Genomic DNA, 18,798 nt, shown 5'->3' on the forward strand with positions numbered 1-18,798 from the left:
CCCAGGTTATCTGTGCGAGGCACGCGCTTTCTCCAGAGAAATTACGCCGTCAAACCCTTTTATTCTCCACATCCCTGACGTACACACACTCACCACCTGACACACGCCGCCATCACCCACACACCCGCACCTACTCCACTCACCACACCTGGACATCCCAGGCCTCGACGTTTGTCTCCTGTAATTCAGCCTGCTTCACTTAAACCTGACGCGCAGACCATGTGACAGGTGACACTTCATATGATTTTTGTTCTCTGACGAACGCCACTCGGCGAGCTTGCGGACTCTCCCGTCCACACGCGTGTCTTCCGTGGTTCCGCACTGACTGCAGTCGGCAAAACGCGCTCACGTGAGGGATTTTGAAAACCTTTTATTCATCAGGTTCAGTCTGGATGCCAAACCAGCTGTTATTAGTCATTTTATTTATTAGGCAGATTATCCAAGTCGTAATCCAAGGGAAACTTACAAGGTTTACCACAACCATAGTACAATGCTTTGTAATTATAACATTTTACAAGATTTTTTTATTTTTTATTATTCATTTATTTATTTAATTTTTTTACTTTTTACAAAGAGCAAAGTGGATGCAGAGCAGCTGGAATGTGTGATCTGAGTTTGGATCGAGTCAAAGCCGAGGGGGGGGGGGGGGGGGGGGAGGTTGGGTTGGTTGGCCCCTCCCAACACGTCCCGTACCCATTTGGACCTCAAAAACATTTTGGTAATGGTTTGTTTGAAGTGCGTGCTGCGATTCCAACATCGTGGCTGCGTGGCGTTGGGTAAAACGTTCACCAGCTTCGAGAAGCCGTGAATGACACCCGAGGGCTTGATTTCATCAACTCCCTCTGCTGCGTGGTAAGAAATGTACATTGTGCTGGCTTATTTAGGCATTATAACACAGGTCCTTTCAATAGTAATGTTCAAAAACCAATCTCCGTTCAACAAAGAGTTTTAAACCTTGTCGTCTGCTGTGCTCAAATGAAGGTAGCAATTTAAAAAATAATAATTTTTGGAAAGACTTTTTTTTTTTTTTTTTTTTACAAGTAGTAATTTACGAAGAATGAAAAGCGTACTTCTCAACCCGTACGCTTGGAAACCTTTAAACATTTCTTGGTTTAAAAAAAAAAAAAAAAAAGATTAAAAAAAAAAGATAATCCACTTAAAGGAGAGATCATGTACAAGGACTGTAAATTGGGCCATGGCTGCCAGCTGCGTGTCTCTGTGGCGAGGGGTCAAAGGTCAGGGGTCAGGGGTGAGCTATCCAGAATACAAGTTCAAGCGGCCGAGCCTGTACCTGAGCGGGCCAAGGAAGCGACACAGCGGACAGCTCGTTTCAGGAAATGAAGCGCGTGTGCGCGGCGCAGACCCCCCCCCACCCCTCCCCGCTAGGAGCCCTGGTGGATGTCAATCACACACTCCGCCTCCGCCTCCGTCTGCTCCGCGAAATCTGCAGCGCAGCGGCCAACTGTCACCTCAGCCATCGGGGATTTATTTACTCTGTTAAACTCCGTGTTGAATCTGAATTCCCGCAGTTTAAAAGCCAACAGAGTCCAAGAGCTAACAAAATTATGAAAAACAGGGATTTTGGGGAGGGAGGGAGGAGGGGGGAGAGCACGTCCATAAATAATTAACAGATCTCCCAAATAATAAATTAACAAATGAATAAATAAACAGGCAGGCAAGCAAGCATCAACAAACACATCACTTTTTTTTTTGTTTTTTGTTAGAAAACGGAGCCAGATCGAGGCGTCTGTTCCCAGCAGAGAATCCGTGTGGCGTCAGGGTGACCTGTCCCGTAAACGCCCGGGGTGTCTCCGGATTAAAGGGAGGAAGCCGCGGCTGGGGTAGACGGACAGGGGTACCAGCGTTCCCCTCCGCTGCACCGCCCACACGCTGCTGGTCCGATGGGGGGGGGGGGGGGGGGCTTCCTGTCCCGTTGTTTTTGAGAATGTGATCACGGACACACAGTATAAGGTCTTTCCCACCCGCGAGAGACAAGAATCATGATATGATATTGTGATTTCTAATTGATTTATTTGTTTTGGGAAAATTTTGATGTAAAACTTGTGACGGTGGTCATAGGTCAAACCCTCGGCCCGTCCACGTGGGATTCTGGGGTCCGCCAGAAGCCGAGACATACCATTGTGGTCATGGTCCTGATGCTGTTCCCACGGCAACCATCGACAGCGGACGGAAAATCTCTTCTGAACACTTCAAAAACTCTAAACCAAAGGTTTCCCAGCTCCAGCGATCTGGAAGATTTAAAACATAGCCGAGTTCAAAAAGTCGCCCGGCGAAAAGTCGTCCCAACACCCTTCCAAGTCCTTTCTCCATTTTATTATTTTAGTTTTTTTGTGTGTTTTATTGACAGCCTGGTGAGAGCTCCCGATTCGAGTTTTGAAAAAGAATTACAGCTGATTGGTCCACGGCGGGTGTGGACGTGTCTGCGGAGGTGGGGGGTTGGGCGGGGGCAGTGAAGGGGGCGGGGCGAGAGCACAGCACAGTGGGCGGGGTTAAAGCACAGTGGCGTTGTGCCCTTCTATATTCGGCAGCCTGGGGTCCTGCAGAGCGGCCGTTCCCATGGTGACGAGCAGCGGACGGTTGTCCTCGGTGATGGCGGCCCCCGCCCGGCCGATCGCGGGGGGCCGCTGGGGGCCGGAGGGGGCCGGGGGGGCCGGCGGCGGGGGGGCAGGGGCCGGGGCGGTGGCGGCGGCCTCCAGCGGCAGGCCCTGCTCCTGGTACCCGTACCCCACCGTGCCGCAGGGGAACCGGCGCAGTCTGTACAGGGGGACGGGGGGGAGCGCGGCCGAATCCAGCAGGAGGGGGGCGGAGGGTCCGGGCGCGGGCGCGGGCGGGGGGGGCAGGAGCGGCCTGCAGTGACCCTGCTGCTGCTGCTGCTGCTGTTGGAGCTGCAGCTGCTGCAGCTGCTTGTGCTGGTGCTGGAGCCCCAGGGCCCCGGCTGCCTCGCCCACAGTCCGCCCCGCGTGGGCGGGGTGCTCCTGGCCCTCCCCGGGGCCCCGCCCGCCTGCCTGCCTCTGCTGCTGCTGCTGCTGCTGCAGGAACCAGGAGCCGTAGGTGGGGTTCCACAGGTTGGTGGGCTTCCTGTTTCGGTTCTCCTTGTCGGGGGGCTGCCCCTGGCTGAAGCCCAGGTTCACGTGCCCCCCCTCGGCGCCCTGCTGCGCCGGGCGGGGCTTGGCTGCGGGCGGGGCCTGCGACGGGTGAGGGTGCTGGTGCGGGTGAGGGGGGTGCGGCTGCGCCGTGGGGGCGGCGGCGGGCTGAGGCTGGGGGGCGTGGCCGGGCTGCAGGGGAGGCTCCGCCTCTCTCTTGCCCTCCTGCGACGGGGCGGGCTCCAGCAGGGAGGGGGTGACGGGGTCTTCGGAGAGCGGAGGGGCCCGCTCCTCTTCCTCCTGGACGGGCCCGTACTCCACCGGCAGGGGCACCGTCACCACGTCAGGGTCCTGGAGGGGACAGGAAAACTCATAATCCCATAATCCTCTACTCTCAGGCACATAGCCAATTCTGCAGCAACAAGACTATGAGATCAGATCTAACCAAGAATCTGTCAAAACACAAGTGTGAAGTGATTTGTTTTAAGCTTGTCAGGCTTATTGTGTCTAATTTGTGGTCAGCTGTTTTGGGCTGCCCTCTGTCTGGGTATTTTTATGCAAGTGAGAGCAATTGTAAGCGTGACCATGTGTATGCATGTGCACCTGTAGACAGTAGTCAATCCTCTCCAGGATGGTAGAGAAGTTGGGTCTGTCCTCCGGTTGGTGCTGCCAACACTGCGTCATTATCCGGTACCTGTCCGAACACACACACGCACACAGACACACACACACACACACACACACACAGCCACACAGACACACACTCAATTTATGTTCAAACGTCTAATGTTTTTTTTTGCTTGGCAGTGCATAAGTGGTTTAAGAGCCTTTGAAAGGACGGGTTCTGCTGTTTCCTAACTGCCGCCATCTGCCATCTGAGGAGACGCTTTTTTCTGCGGCGCTTCTGGGCGAGTCAGCACAAGGGCGGGGCCACTTCTGGGGCTTAATTGCGTCGCTGGCCCCGTTTCGCGCGAGGCAATCCACAAGCCACGGCGAGTCAGGGAAAGTGCCATTCCGAACACAGTTTAACGTGATTGGGTGAAGCATTAAGCGTTCTGCAGCTCCCATTATAACGTCCTAGCCAATTTACCTCCGAGCGCAACAGGCTTTTCGCGCGAAACAAGCCTCGCGTCTTTTCCGAGAAGCCTCTTTAGCCGGCGGCGGTGGGACCCGTGTGATTTGCGTAAGCCCGCGGTGTCGGGTCAGCGACCTCCTCAGCGTCTCCACCTGCTTCCATTTGCGTCAGCGCGCGTTTATACTGTAAAAATCAAAATCCAGCTTCGGAAAAAAAAAAACACCGCGCCTTTTTATTTTTTCGGATGTCTGGCGTTTGGGCGAAAGCGGTCTGGGGAATCGGCGTGGGAAGCGCTAATGGAAATGCCGCTCACGCCGCCGCTGCGGAACCGCCGCGTTCCTTTTCTCTCCTTGTTTACTCTGCCCCTGATCCGAGGCTCGCTGTGATTGGTCCTCAGACTGGCTCGAGGCCTTCGGTTGGTTAGACTGAACCGCTCCTGCTGGGGCAGTGTCCTGAGCTCACACTGAACTCTGAGAGAGACTCTGCATCAGTGGGGAAGGTTGTGTGTGGTGTGTGTGTGTGTGTGTGTGTGTGTGCGCCTATGTGTGAGACAGTGAGTGAGAGTGTGTTTTTGTGTGTGTGTGTGTGTGTGTGTGTGAATAAACGTGCTGTACTCACACTGGCCCGGGGCAGTTTTTGGGAGGGTCCATCCTGCCCCCGTTGGTCACAAACTCCAGAACCTCCTGGTTGCTGCGGCTGGGGTACGGCATGTATCCCAGAGAGAAGATCTCCCAGAGCAGAACCCCAAAGGACCTGAACACACACACACACGCAGACGCATGCATACACACATATTCACACACACACACACACACACACACGCATGCATACACACATGTACACACGCACACATACAAACCCACGCACGCATGCACGGACGCACACACATACACACAAACATAAACACACACACACACACACACACACAGTGCGAGAGCAGAAAGAGTTCAGGAAAGTGAGTCAAAAAGTATGCCTTTAGGCAGAACACAGTCCATACTCTCTGTGCATCTTACAGCTAAACACTTCTGTTCATCTCGCGCGTGGATCTTGTGCTCACACAGGCTCTCTGTGTCTTTGTGCGAGACCCACAGAGAAGTGTCACTGCTGAATAATAATGCCGTAAAGACTGTAAATTGTCCAGAATTAAGCTATCGCCGCACAGACGCTCATCTCTCTGAAGCCGGGAGAGATTAGCTCAGGTGCGCGCAAGCGATGTTGTCTGCAGCTCTTGTATACGATGATACAATGCCTGGTGTCGCCTCTATCTGCAGACATCGACACGCGCTTCCAGATGTTGATGTCATTCATCAAGCCGACCAATCGCGGCGCCCGATTCCGCCCGTGTGATAATCCGCCGCCCGTTTTCCCCCCTTCAGATTCATCACTTTGGCTTATAAATGCATCTGTGCCACGGAGGCGGAGGCATTAATAAGTCATCCCCGCCGAAGCGCGTTTGAATCGCGTCAGCAGTATGAAGAGCTAAAGGAAAACAGCGGCGGGGAGGAAGGATGCTGGTGCCCTGGAAAAGGCACACAGCAGCCTGCGGAGATGCATGTGACCTACATAAGCACAGGGGAGCTGCTGTATGCGGGACAGGGGGGCCTGTTTTCTGTGAGGATGAGGATGAGGAGGATGAGGGTACCATGTGTCCGTTTTGGAGGTGAAGATCCCCTCCATGAAGGCTTCCGGGGGCATCCACTTGACCGGCAGCATCGCACGCCCACCCTTCCGGTAGTAACTGGCCCTGCGGAGAGAGAGATGCACACACACACACACACGCACACACGCATATACGTACATGCACACACACACACACACACACACACACACACACACACGCACATGCACACACACACACACACGCACATGCACACACACACACGCACACATGCACACCACACACACGCGAATCACACAGCACACACGAACTACACTTGCACCTACAGATCACTGAATCGTTGTAAGCACCAGGAGTCACACAAACGCCGATCACACATCAAAGCCGAATAACCTGAAGTCTCACACGCAACACACACACACGCACACACACACACAAACACACACACACACAGGGAGAAAACCTGATGCATGCGTTACCACGGCAACGCAGGTGTGAGCAGGACAGACCTAGACCGCGCTCAGAAGCATTTCGAGGTGACAATGCGGCCGGACCTAGACCACGCTCATCTTCCTACCTCTGCTTTACAGGTTACACAAAACACCACCTTAACCAACCCACTGCCCCTGTATCTGAAACCCTCGTCCCCCGTACCTGTACCCGAAAACCTGCACCGCCTGCTCCAGCACACAGGTCAGTACGTCTGCAGCAGCAGCACACACTCACAGGACTGAAGCTGCTTCTCTAAAGACCCATCCCGGAAGGACCAGTGTTCTAACGGCTACTTTACACTAATGCTCGCTGCGCGGCTACATTAGCCTAGCCTCATCCTGAGGAGTTACCCCATGTGGAGTCTCATATGAGCCACATTTGGCGGCTTACCCAAGAGCATATTTACTGGAAAACCTTTCCCGAGAAAACAAAAATAAATGGATCTTTTTGCATTTAAAGTGACGATACAGAGAACCATAAGACGCATAACACTCTGTAACGCATCTTAATATTATCATTTGTTTACGAGCACTGCAATCTCTGCTTAAACACATCATAAAAAAAAAAATTGGTTTTGGTGTTTTCCCCCATTTTTTATATAAGGTACGCGCTTTCAAAAAGCGTTTTTGCTGATTACATCTTTGGCCATCCAGTGATGATAAATGTTTTCCCCGCTCTGAATAGCAACGACGGTCTTACGTACAGCCCAGTCCCGCAGTCGCGAGGAATTTGGCGGAAATGGCAGCGCGGCAGTCGAAGACGCGGTTATTAAAAGATACGAGTACGGAGACGCACCCGCCGCTCTTTCTAGACTGAGACTGAACACAAGGCGCGATGGCGCTACGTTTCCCTGTCCTGGCTGAGATCTGGAAGAAAGACCCGGCAGGGTTCTGGAGCAGAGGACAGAGGTAGGAGACACGCAGGCAGGCGGTGTGGTTGATGCCCATTAATCCTTGAATTTCTTAATGTTTTACTGGTGTTTCTGGCTATTAGAAATGGTTTGCCCATCCTCACTGCTGCAGCAAACCGCCCGCCCCCACCCCCCCTCCCTGAGTAACACTGGGGTTGGGGGTGTAATTTACTCCCGCACCCCAATCCCCCCAAACCCCACCCACCCCACCCCATCCTACCCCCACTGCCAGCCCTCCCAGTCACACACGCACGTAAGCAGAGACCGGAAGCGCCGCTATTTTTTCTTCTCTCACTTTCTTATTTTTATCTTTTTTTTTTTTTTTAACACAGAAGCGCAGCGGAAATCCACTGAAATAAAACAAAAAAAACACCTGACAATGGGCTCCACAGTAAGCTAAATACGGTTTGTTCACCATCCAACCCCCCCCCCTCCCTTCCAATCCACACTTTGAAGAATCCTGAGGGGAGGGGGCCAGGCGGGGAGGGGGGGGGCAGGCTTTGACTACGGCTCCTTTTTTTTGCTGACGAGTGCCATTTTGTCCCGACTCCTTCCTAAAAGAGGCCCTCCCTCCCCCCGGCTGTCGCAGTGTCAATATTGGGGCGAGGAGCTGTGACAGTTTAATTTGAGATGGGACACGGCTGGGGCGCGTTCGCGTTTAGGCACCGCGGGCGGGCGCTTTTTTCGGGTTCCCGGTAACCGTCCCAAAGCGTCTGCGAAGCAGCGGCAGCGCGATCCAACTGCTGCGGGACAGAGAAATGAGCGGCCTACTTATAATACAGGGGACGAGGACGGGGGGATGTAGGAATATTTAGGCTGCAAATAAACCCAGACAAGCTTCAGTTAAAATAAGCATTGTCAGTTTTCTGTGTCCTTGGTTGCACAGGCTAATCAGTATAATTATTACTAATTCATATTGCACTAAATAGCAGCATAATATATATTTATGTCTCTGTAAATATGATGACATTCCAGTTTAGAGATTAGTGGCAATGCAGTATAGTAGCTAGGAACTGGATGTGAGGTTGCAAGTTCAATTCCCAGGTGGGGTACTGCAGTTGTGTCTCTGAAAACAGGTACTTATCCTGAATTGCTTCAGTTAAAACATCCAGCTGTATAGATAAATCTGTGTTGGTTTTTAAAAAATCTATTTTGTTTTGGTTTGAGTGTCTGCTGACGTCGCGCGTGTTGGGTAAAGGTGTCAAACTGACGTTGCGGGTGTTGGGTAAAGGTGTCAAATGGGCGCTGCGGTCGGGACGACGGCGTTTGGGCAGGCCTGCCCTGCGGCCCTCCGTACCTGTAAATGTCCCGGGCCATGCCGAAGTCCCCGATCTTGGCCACTCTGCTCGGCCCTTTGCAGGTCAGCAGGCAGTTTCTGGCGGCGATGTCCCTGCGGGGTTGCGAGAGAGGAGCGTCGGCAAAAAAACGAAATCGGCATTCAGCAAAAAAAATAAATAAAATACAATAAATTGAAAAAAAAATGAAAAAGAGAGAGTCGACATGAAAGTGTCGAGAGAAAAGAGGGAGTCTGGATCTTTCCGCAGGCTCCCCGTGAGCAGCGGCCTGAGGACCAGCCGGCGGTTAGGCGGCTGCGCGTTTGCCCCACAGCCCCCGGCCCAGTGTGGCCTCCCCTTCCCCCCAAGTGAACCCCGATAAGCGCTCTCCATGAAATCAGGGGCCCAAGGACCGGGCCGGCAGGCTCATGCAGATTGAAATGAGGGTTTAAAAATAAAATGCTGCACCTCTTTGACCACAATCTCTAGGTGGATTGATGAAGAATTTATTCCGCAGGCTGATTTTCCTCATCCATGTTGCCAGAGTTAGGGGGATGGGGGAGCCTGTGTTAGCAGGCGGGGAAGCGGGGTGGTGGGGGGGGGGGGCGTAACTCTCACCTGTGAATGAACTGGTTCTCCTCCAGGTACTGACAGCCCCGGGCGATGTCCCGGGCCACATTCAGCAGGTCCACCATGGACAGGCTGGAGGGCTGCTCCTGCACACAGACAGACAGACAGTCAGTCAGAGAGAAAGACAGACAGTCAGACACACAGACAGAAAGACACACAGACAGACAGCCAGATAGACAGACAGTCAGACACACAGACAGACAGACAGAAAGACAGTCAGTCAGACAGTCAGTCAGAGAGACAGACAGTCAGACACACAGACAAACAGACAGAAAGACAGACAGTCACACAGACAGAGACAGACAGTCAGACACAGACAAACAGACAGAAAGACAGACAGTCACACAAACAGAGAGACAGACAGTCAGACACACAGACAAACAGACAGACAGTAAGTCAGATAGACAGACAGACATGTCAGAGAGGTCACTGAAATACAGACAGATGGAGGCAAAGACCGTAATTGTTTGTAATATTACATGTATCCAATGTACACATGTAGATGTACAAAAGGTCTTTCGTGTACATACTTTGAGAAATGCATGCTGGGTATTCCAATACAGCAAACTGAAACCGGCATGAGCTTGTTCAGTCAGGAACAAACACTGATAAAGCACTTCGGTCCACACAGAACACAGCCATGGGGTGGGTCAATTTAATCACAGAGTGCCACAGATTTAATATTTCCAACTGTAGCTCTCTCAAGACAGCAACAGACTGAGCGTGCAGTAGAGCATAGGACTGTCTGCATTCTCCTGGACCGAGTTATGTTATTAGGCGTTTGTAAGTGGCTTAAAAAAAAGAATATCATTTCTCCGGCTATCAAAAGCAGTGGCTCAATCTTCTGCAGACCCTGGGGGTTTCCTCTAAAAGGGTGGCTCCTCCCCCTTTCCCTGATTGGCTGTGAGCTGCACGGCCAGGCGAGGGAAGCATTTGCATCAGCGCTTGTCTGATAAGAGCCTGAATCACTTCAGGCCTCGTCTCTGGCTGAGTGGAGGTTGCTGTGCTGGCAGGGGCGGGGAGTATCAGTTAGCAGTACCCCCGGAGCAGGGCTGCGCACCCCTGGTGCTGAGGGTTCGAGAGCGAGACGCAGAACGGCTACTGAGGATGTTTTTTAAAATGATCAGAGCGGCGAGGGCTCATCCGGTGTCACACGCCAGGCTTATGCCTCTCCACGATAAGCCTGTGTTTGCTAACCAATCACATCAGCTTAGGCGGGTCTGAGGTAAAGGGCGTGATTCGCTTCGGAAATTCAAATGTGCGGCAGGAGAAACGGAGAGACGTGCGGTAAATGCAGCTCCCCTCCCTGAGCGGACCTCCTGCTGAGAATGCCAGCGGTGTCTGAGCTGGCGCTGCCTGGTGTGCCCGTCAGTTACAGCGAACGCCTTATCACATGTGGCACAGTGAGACTGGCACAAGCCGTGTGCGTGCATGTGTGTGTATGTGGCGAGTGTGTGCGAGTGTGTGTGTGAGTGTGTGTGTGTGTGTGTGTGTGTGTGTGTATTTGTGTGTGTGTATGTGGTGAGTGTGTGTGTGCGTGCATGTGTGTGTATGTGGCGTGAGTGCGTGCGTGTATATGGTGAGTGTGTGCGTGTGAGTGAGTTTGTGTGTGTGTGTGTGGTGAGTGTGTGCATGAGTGTGTGCATGTGCATGTGAGTGTGTGTGTGCGTGCATGTGTGTGTATGTGTGTGTATGTGGCGTGAGTGCGTGCGTGTATGTGGTGAGTGTGTGCGTATATGGTGAGTGTGTGTGTGTGAGTGTGAGTGAGTGTGTGTGTGGTGTGTGTGTATGTAGGTGAGTGCGTGCGTGTATGTGGTGAGTGTGTGCGTGTGAGCATGTGTGTGTGAGAGAGTGAGTGCGTGCGTGTGAGCATGCGTGCGCGTGAGCGTGCGTCAGTGCGTACATGCGTGTGACTAAGGCTCACCAGTCTGGGGCGCGTCTCTCTCAGGAAGCTCTTGAGGTCTCCTCCCGCCATCAGCTCCAGCAGAATGAAGCGCGGCAGAGCCTGCAGGCTGACTCCTATACAGCGCACTATGTTCTGCTGACTGAACTTACTATAGAGAGAGAGAGAGAGAGAGAGAGAGAGATACAGGCTCACTCCTATACAGCGCACTATGTTCTGCTGACTGAACTTACTATAGAGAGAGAGAGAGAGAGATACAGGCTCACTCCTATACAGCGCACTATGTTCTGCTGACTGAACTTACTAAACAGAGAGAGAGAGAATACAGTCACTCGTATACAGGACTATGTTCTGCTGACTGCAACTTACTAAAAAGGAGAGATACAGCTCACTCCTATAAGCACTATGTTCTGTGACTGAACTTACTATAGAGAGAGAGAGAGAGATAGAGGAGAGAGAGAGAGGAGAGACATACAGGCTCACTTTATACAGCCAGCACTATGTTCTGCGACTGAACTACTATAGAAGAGAGAGAGAGAGAGAGAGAGAGAGACATACAGGCTCATCTATACAGGCACTATGTTCTGCTGACTGAACTTACTATAGAGAGAGAGAGAGAGAGAGAGAGAGAGAGTACATACAGGCTCACTCCTATACAGCGCACTATGTTCTGCTGACTGAACTTACTATAGAGAGAGAGAGAGAGATAGAGAGAGAGAGAGAGAGAGACATACAGGCTCACTCCTATACAGCGCACTATGTTCTGCTGACTGAACTTACTATAGAGAGAGAGAGAGAGAGAGAGAGAGAGACATACAGGCTCACTCCTATACAGCGCACTATGTTCTGCTGACTGAACTTACTATAGAGAGAGAGAGAGAGAGAGACAGAGAGAGAGAGAGAGATAGATACATACAGGCTCACTCCTATACAGCGCACTATGTTCTGCTGAACGTACTGCACACACACACACACACACACACACACACACACACACACACACACACACACACACACACACACACACACACACACACACAGATACATACTGTATATAGTTATATTTTGTAACCTCTGCTTTGGCAACACAAGAGCATATATTTGCCCTGCCAATAAAGCACTTTGAAATTGAAATTGAGAGAGAGAGAGAAAGAAACAGAAACAGAGAGGGGGGAGAGGAGGGAGGGAGACAGAGAGGGAGAGAGAAAGGGAGAGAAAAGAAAGAGAAGAAAAAGATTTTGATAGAGAGCCAAGACACAGAGAGAATAATGGATTCAGAAGATACAGAGACAAAAGGCAAGAAAAAGAGAGAGCAAGAAAAAAGTGGAGAGAGAGAGGGAGTGAGAGAAGGGCAGGGAGGGAGAGTCATGAATTATATGCTGAAGTCAGCTTCGCAATGGTTCTTGTCTAAATGATATGGAACCTCAGATCTTCATTTTTGTGTCAGGGAACAGTCAGCCAGCCAGGAAATTTCTGCAGTTCTTAAAGTCACACAGTTCACTGCCCTCCCTGGATTCAACTGTCATTTTTGGAAAACACTAGGGAGCACATTTCTTATTTTAAGTTTCCAAGTTAAGTTTAAGTTGTAATTGCATCCCATTTGACTAGTTCTCATGATGGAGGAGATTTGAACCGGCCTGTTGATAGCATTAAGGCTCTACTATGCGCCTGACCAGGTTGATATGAGATAAGGACAGGGGATGGGATTTGGTAAACACCGCCCCACAACTGATAATGCTCATCAGATATGGTATGTCAGATAAAAGCTCGCTAGAACCAATCCAATTGTAAGTTTTGTAAAATGTTACTTCCACTAAAAAAAATGAGGCATCTGGGGTCAATATTCCCAGCCTAACTTTAATTTAAAAAATACAAATATACTAATGCTAAATAATCATACAGATTAATAGACTGAGAATTATCACACCGTGAAAACAGCATATTCAGTGAAGGGTAGTAGTGCAACACAACTGCCTAGTCAGTTACTTAGCTCGTTACGGAGATGCTTTTACACGAGGAAAAAAGGCAACAGAGAAGGCAGGACAATTTTCAAAACCTAATTTCAGTTTGGTTGCCAGGCAACAAGCATGTTCCTGACTCCTACTAGATGCTAAGAAACAGAAATATGGAAGGCGGCGTTGGAGAGATGGCCTGATGATAGGTGTCTTTACCGAGAGGGTGGGAAACAAACCGGACTGACCCTACAGAGCGCTGAAGGTCAGAGAGAGACAGGCGAGCGCTCGGAAGAGGATGCATTGCTGCCCGCTGTGGCCGGACTGGCAGCGCTTCAAAGCCATTCTCAATCCCAGCAGTGACAATCAACTGGTGCCCCGCTGGCACGCTGGCACGCTGGCACGCTGACTGCTTATTTAGCAAAAGTAAATAAGCTAGCAGGCTTATTTATTTGTTCTAGAAATGCTACAGCACCCGCTAAAAAGCATCTTTAACACACTGTTTTGATTGAAGGCTGTATATGGGTATGGAAAACATATTTCTGAAATGTTGATGACTGTTTGTGAAAAAAATTCCCTATTGTTTTTATTGAACTGAGTTGAAAGGAAATCTGGACTGCCCACATGGTGTGCCTGTGTGTGCTTGCCGTGCGTGTGTGTTTGTGTTTGTGTGTGTGTGTATGCCTGTGTGTATGCTTGTGTGTGTGTGTGTGCCTACGTGTGTGTGTGTGTGTATGCCTGTGTGTGTGTGTGCGTGCATGAGTGTGTGTGTGCCTACGTGTGTGTGTGTGTGTGTGTGTGTAGTATGTGTGTGTGTGTGTGTGTGTGTGCTTGTGCGTGTGTGTGTCTACGTGTGTGTGTGTGTGTGCGTGCGTGCATGAGTGTGTGCGAGCCTACATGTGTGTGATGTGTGTGTGTGTGTGTGTGTGTGTATGCCGTGTGTATGCCTGTGTGTGTGTGTGCCTACGTGTGTGTGTGTGTGTGTATGCCTGTGTGTGTGCGTGCGTGCGTGCTGGTGTGTGTATGCCTGTGTGTGTGTGTGTGTGTGTGTGCCTATGTGTGTGTGTGTATGCCTGTGTGTGTGTGCGTGCGTGCGTACGTGTGTGTGTGTGTATGCCTGTGTGTGTGTGTGTGTGTGCATTCGTTCATGCATCTGACCTGATAATCAGCGCCTCCATGAGGAAGTCCAGCTCGTCCTGCTCAGAGCACACTTCAGGCAGCGTCTGCGGAACAGGACAGAGAAGCCATTACAGGCCGTGTGCCGAGGTCAGTAGACCCAGGGTAAATGGGCTCTCGAGGGGGACCGTGCTGGGTGAGGCGGGGGGTCTTGGCTCTCAGCTGCGCCCATCTGCTCAGTGCTCTTGCCTGGGAGTGCTGTGCTTCCGCTCCTGCGGTTTGGGGAGTGGCGGATTTATTTGCTACTCCGGTTAGGAGCCCTGTGCTCCTGGATTGCAGGCGCAGGTTTGGGTCTTGCTGGGCATGGCAATGAGCAGCCAGGCAAGTGTCTGAGACAGCCGACAGTCTGGGGTCTTACCTTCACCGCTACCTGCATGGGACTGGGCTCTCCTGGGATCCCCACAGCCAGGCCCTCGTACACCTCCCCAAACGCGCCGTGCCCCAGACCCCTGGAATACACACACACACACACACACACGTGCGATATCAGAAAACAGCTAGTCACTGCAAGACAGCTGCTGAAATGATGGCCAGCTCCTTTTCTATTTAAGGCCGGCCAGCACTCTGTTTCCATGTAAGCGCTCAATTAATGCCAAAAACTGTTTCTATTTTGGCCTAAGTGCGCACACACAAACAAGCATACATGCACACATGCGTACACACACACATATGTGAACAGAAGTACGAGTGGTATACACACCCTAACCCAAACCATATGTTTTTGCCACCTACACCACTGTTTCATGCCGTCAATCATTCCAATAAAAAGCTATGTAGCGCATGTAGAGAGTCACAAAAAGTCACAAAGAAACTATTCTTTCACAGTAACTGCCATATATGGCCAAAAAAGCATTTATTTTCATGAGCGGTCACATATAGCAAGCCCTGAGGGAAAATAAAACTGAAAAGAAAAAAACAAGAATGCACAAGTAAACAGAACCACGAATAGCTTTGGGTCAGTGGGCCTGGATCAGCGCGTTGTTCCCGTGGAAACCTTTGAGCGGCGGCAGCGTTGCCGGGGGGGAGAGGAGGCGGGGCGGTTTTCGCTGACCTGGTGAGGGAGATGTTGCGCCGGGGCACCTCCTTCAGGTCGGTGACGGAGGCGGTCTTGCCGGCGAAGCAGTAGTTGGGGTTGTAGTCGGTCATGATGGTGGAGGCCCTCAGCTTGCTCAGCTTGCAGTCCGGACTCTGCAGCTCCAGCTGGATAGCCTGCAGCTCCGTGTGCTTGCGTCTGTACACTGTACACACACACACACACACACAAATATACACACGCAAACACACGCATACAAACACACACACACACACACAAATATACACACGCAAACACACGTATACGCACACACACACAGACGCACGCACGCACACACACGTATACAAACACACACACACACACACAGACGCACGCACGCACGCACACACACGCATACACACACACACACACAAATATACACACGCAAACACACGTACACAAACACACACACACACACAGACACACACACGCACACACACACATACGCATACACACACACACACACACACACACAAATATACACACGCAAACACATGTATACAAACACACACACACACACACAGACACACACACACACACACACAAATATACACACGCAAACACACGTATACAAACACACACACACACACGCACGCACACACACACACAAACAAATATACACACACACACACACACAAATATACACACGCAAACACACGTATACAAACACACACACACACACACAAATATACACACGCAAACACACGTATACGCACACACACACAGACGCACGCACGCACACACACACACACACACACAAATATACACACGCAAACACACGTATACAAACACACACACACACACACACACACACACAGACACACGCACGCCCACACACACACACGCATACACACATGCACACACACACACACAATCAGAGAGAAAAGACAGCTGAGTTGCCCTGAATTGCTGTAAACACGCGGGCTGTAAATGATTGTGTTCTTTTTTAATAAAGTAGTAATGCATGAGCCCTGTCAGGCTGCCATCAATACGAAATCCATCACTACTGGATTTAATTCATCCCTGACTGTGAATCACGCATTGATGTCTTTCTGAATGCGAGTGTGTGTGTGTGTGTGTGTGTGTGTGTGTGTCTGTGTGTGTGTGCATGTTCAAGCATGCGTGAGTGTGTTTAAGCGTGTGTGTGCGTGTGTGTTCAAGTGTGTGTGTGAGTGTGTGTGTATGAGTGTTTGAGTGTGTGTGTATGAGTGTTTGAGCGTGTGTGAGCGTGTTTGAGCGTGTGTGCGTGTTTAAGCGTGTGTGTGTGTGCTTGTTTAAGTGTGTGTGTGTGCGTGTTTGAGCGTGTGTGTATGAGTGTTTGAGTGTGTGTGTGTGCGTGTTTGAGCGTGTGTGTATGAGTGTTTGAGTGTGTGTATGAGTGTTTGAGTGTGTGTGCATGCCTGTTTAGGTGTGTGTGTATGAGTGTTTGCGTGTGTGTGTATGAGTGTTTGAGCGTGTGTATGAGTGTTTGAGCGTGTGTGTATGAGTGTTTAGATGTGTGTGTATGAGTGTTTGAATGTGTGTGAGTGTTTGAGTGTGTGTGTATGAGTGTTTGAGTGTGTGTGTATGAGTGTTTGAGTGTGTGTATGAGTGTTTGAGTGTGTGTATGAGTGTTTGAGCGTGTGTGTGTGAGTGTTTGAGTGTGTGTATGAGTGTTTGAGTGTGTGTATGAGTGTTTGAGTGTGTGTGTATGAGTGTTTGAGTGTGTGTGTGTGAGTGTTTGAGTGTGTGTATGAGTGTTTGAGTGTGTGTGTATGAGTGTTTGAGTGTGTGTGAGTGTTTGAGTGATCGAGTGTTGCGTGTGTGATGAGTTCATAGAGTGTGGGTGAGCTTTACAGTGTGTAGTACAACGTTGAACGTTATGAGTGCAGTTGGTAAAGTGTTTGAGTGTGACTAGAGGTTGACACGTTACTGAGTGTTTGAGTGGTGCAACATGATTCGAGTGTGTGTGTGAGCGTTTAGCAGTCGTGGAGACGGTCTGCACGTGTGATGTAGAGTGTTTGAGTGTGAACTGATTTACACTGAGACAGAGTGTAAGGCTAGGATGATGACGTGTTTAGGATGTGTATGTCTGAGGCGTGTGTGTATGGTTGAGCTGTGTGTTATGAAGGTTTGCAGTGTGTGTTTATGAGGTTTATATCTTGACGTGTTGTGTGATGTTTGGTGTATGAGTGTTGCAGTGTGTATGATGTTGACATGTGTGCAAGAGTGTTTGAGTGTGTGTAGAGTGTTTGAGCGTGACTACTGTTTGAGTTGGATGTAATGTTTGATGATCATCAAGTGTATAGTGTGTTGTATGGTGTTGAGTGTGAGCAGGTTCAGCAGTGTGCTGTTATCGTTATGCAGTGTGGCAAATGATTGTTTTGAGGCGTGTGTATATGAGCGTGTGGTGTGAGTGAATGAAAAGATGTGATGAGGTTGAGACTGTGTAGTGGTGTTTGATGTGTGGTATGGCGTTTTCCGTGTGAATTGAGGTTTGGAAAGTTGTGGTGTGGTGTTAGGTGCATGGGCGTTTTGTGTGTGTGAGGTTTGAGTGTGCGTGGGACTGTTTGCATGTGTGTTGAGGTGGGGTTTGCAGGGTAGAGTGTGTTGGTGTTTGAGTGTGTGTGTGAGCCTCAGTGTTTGAGTGGGGTGACTCTGTAGTGTGTGATAGTCTGAGTGTGTGTTGTGTGACGTGTGAACCTACGTAACATTGAGTGTTATACATCGTTTGAGTTGTGTAGATGTTCGACGACGTGTGTGCATAAAGTGTTTGAGTGTGTGTCGAAGTTTAGGGTGTGTGCTAGCAGGTTTGAGTGTGTGTAGATGTTTCGAGTCGTGTCTACTGATTATTGATGTGTGAGTATCGATGTTTAGTGGTGAAAGTGTTTGACGATCGTGTGTGATCTGAGTGTGTGTAGAGTGTTTGAGTGTGCGTATGACGGTTGAGTGCTGCAGATTTGAGTGTGTGTATGCAGTGCTTTGAGCCCGATATGTTGTGAGTTTGCAGTGTTGAGCATGTTTGAAGTGGTAATCAGATCAGTTTGAGTGTGTGTATGTGTTTGAGTGTGGTAAGAGTGTTTGAAGTTGTGTTATATGTTTAAGTAGTGTATGATGAGGTTTGAGCGTGCTGATGATGCTTTGATGTTGTGTTGAGTGTTGAGTGTGTGCTATGATGTTTATGTGTGTCGAGTGCTGTGTGTGTGTGTGGTGTGTGTGTGTGTGTGTGTGTTTGAGTGTGTGTGCTGGTGTTTGAGTGTGTAAGTGTGTTTGAGCGTGCGTGTGAGTGTTTGAGTGTGTGAGTGCATGTTTGAGTGTGGTATGGCGCGTTAAGTGTGTGATGAGTGTTTGAGTGTGTGTATGAGATGTTTGAGTGTGTGTGGTTTAAGTGCGTGTATGAGTGTTGCTGTTGTGTATGTAGTGTTTGAGTGTGTTGAGCGTGTGTTGAGCGTGTTGGTGTGGAGTGTTTGAGTGTTTGTATGGTGGTTTAGGTGTGTGTGAGGTGTTTGAGCGTGTGTGGAGGTGTTTGAGTGTGTGTGTTGAGTGTTGTATGGTGTTGGTGTGTGTGTGTATGGTGTTGAGTGTGTTGAGTGTGTGAGTGTTGTGTAAGTGT

At 50.2% G+C, this 18,798-nt stretch overlaps 1 protein-coding gene across 3 annotated transcripts in view; it reads right to left on the bottom strand.

The window, feature by feature from the left end:
• Positions 1-341: 341 nt before the first annotated feature.
• alk (ALK receptor tyrosine kinase) overlaps positions 342-18,798 on the bottom strand; it is a 346,553-nt gene continuing 328,096 nt past the window's right edge. For all 3 annotated transcript variants that reach the window (XM_064305136.1, XM_064305219.1, XM_064305304.1), the window contains 10 exons: positions 15,186-15,372; positions 14,493-14,583; positions 14,117-14,181; positions 11,028-11,157; positions 9,092-9,189; positions 8,497-8,589; positions 5,822-5,923; positions 4,798-4,932; positions 3,708-3,798; positions 342-3,455 (listed from right to left, as the gene is read on the bottom strand). In XM_064305136.1, coding sequence (XP_064161206.1) covers positions 2,511-3,455; positions 3,708-3,798; positions 4,798-4,932; positions 5,822-5,923; positions 8,497-8,589; positions 9,092-9,189; positions 11,028-11,157; positions 14,117-14,181; positions 14,493-14,583; positions 15,186-15,372 — 1,937 coding nt within the window. In that variant the 3' untranslated portion in view covers positions 342-2,510. The remainder of the gene's footprint in view (positions 3,456-3,707; positions 3,799-4,797; positions 4,933-5,821; positions 5,924-8,496; positions 8,590-9,091; positions 9,190-11,027; positions 11,158-14,116; positions 14,182-14,492; positions 14,584-15,185; positions 15,373-18,798) is intronic.

The sequence above is a fragment of the Anguilla rostrata genome, chromosome 1, assembly GCF_018555375.3.
Source record: "Anguilla rostrata isolate EN2019 chromosome 1, ASM1855537v3, whole genome shotgun sequence".
In the NCBI taxonomy this organism is placed as follows: Eukaryota; Metazoa; Chordata; class Actinopteri; order Anguilliformes; family Anguillidae; genus Anguilla; species Anguilla rostrata.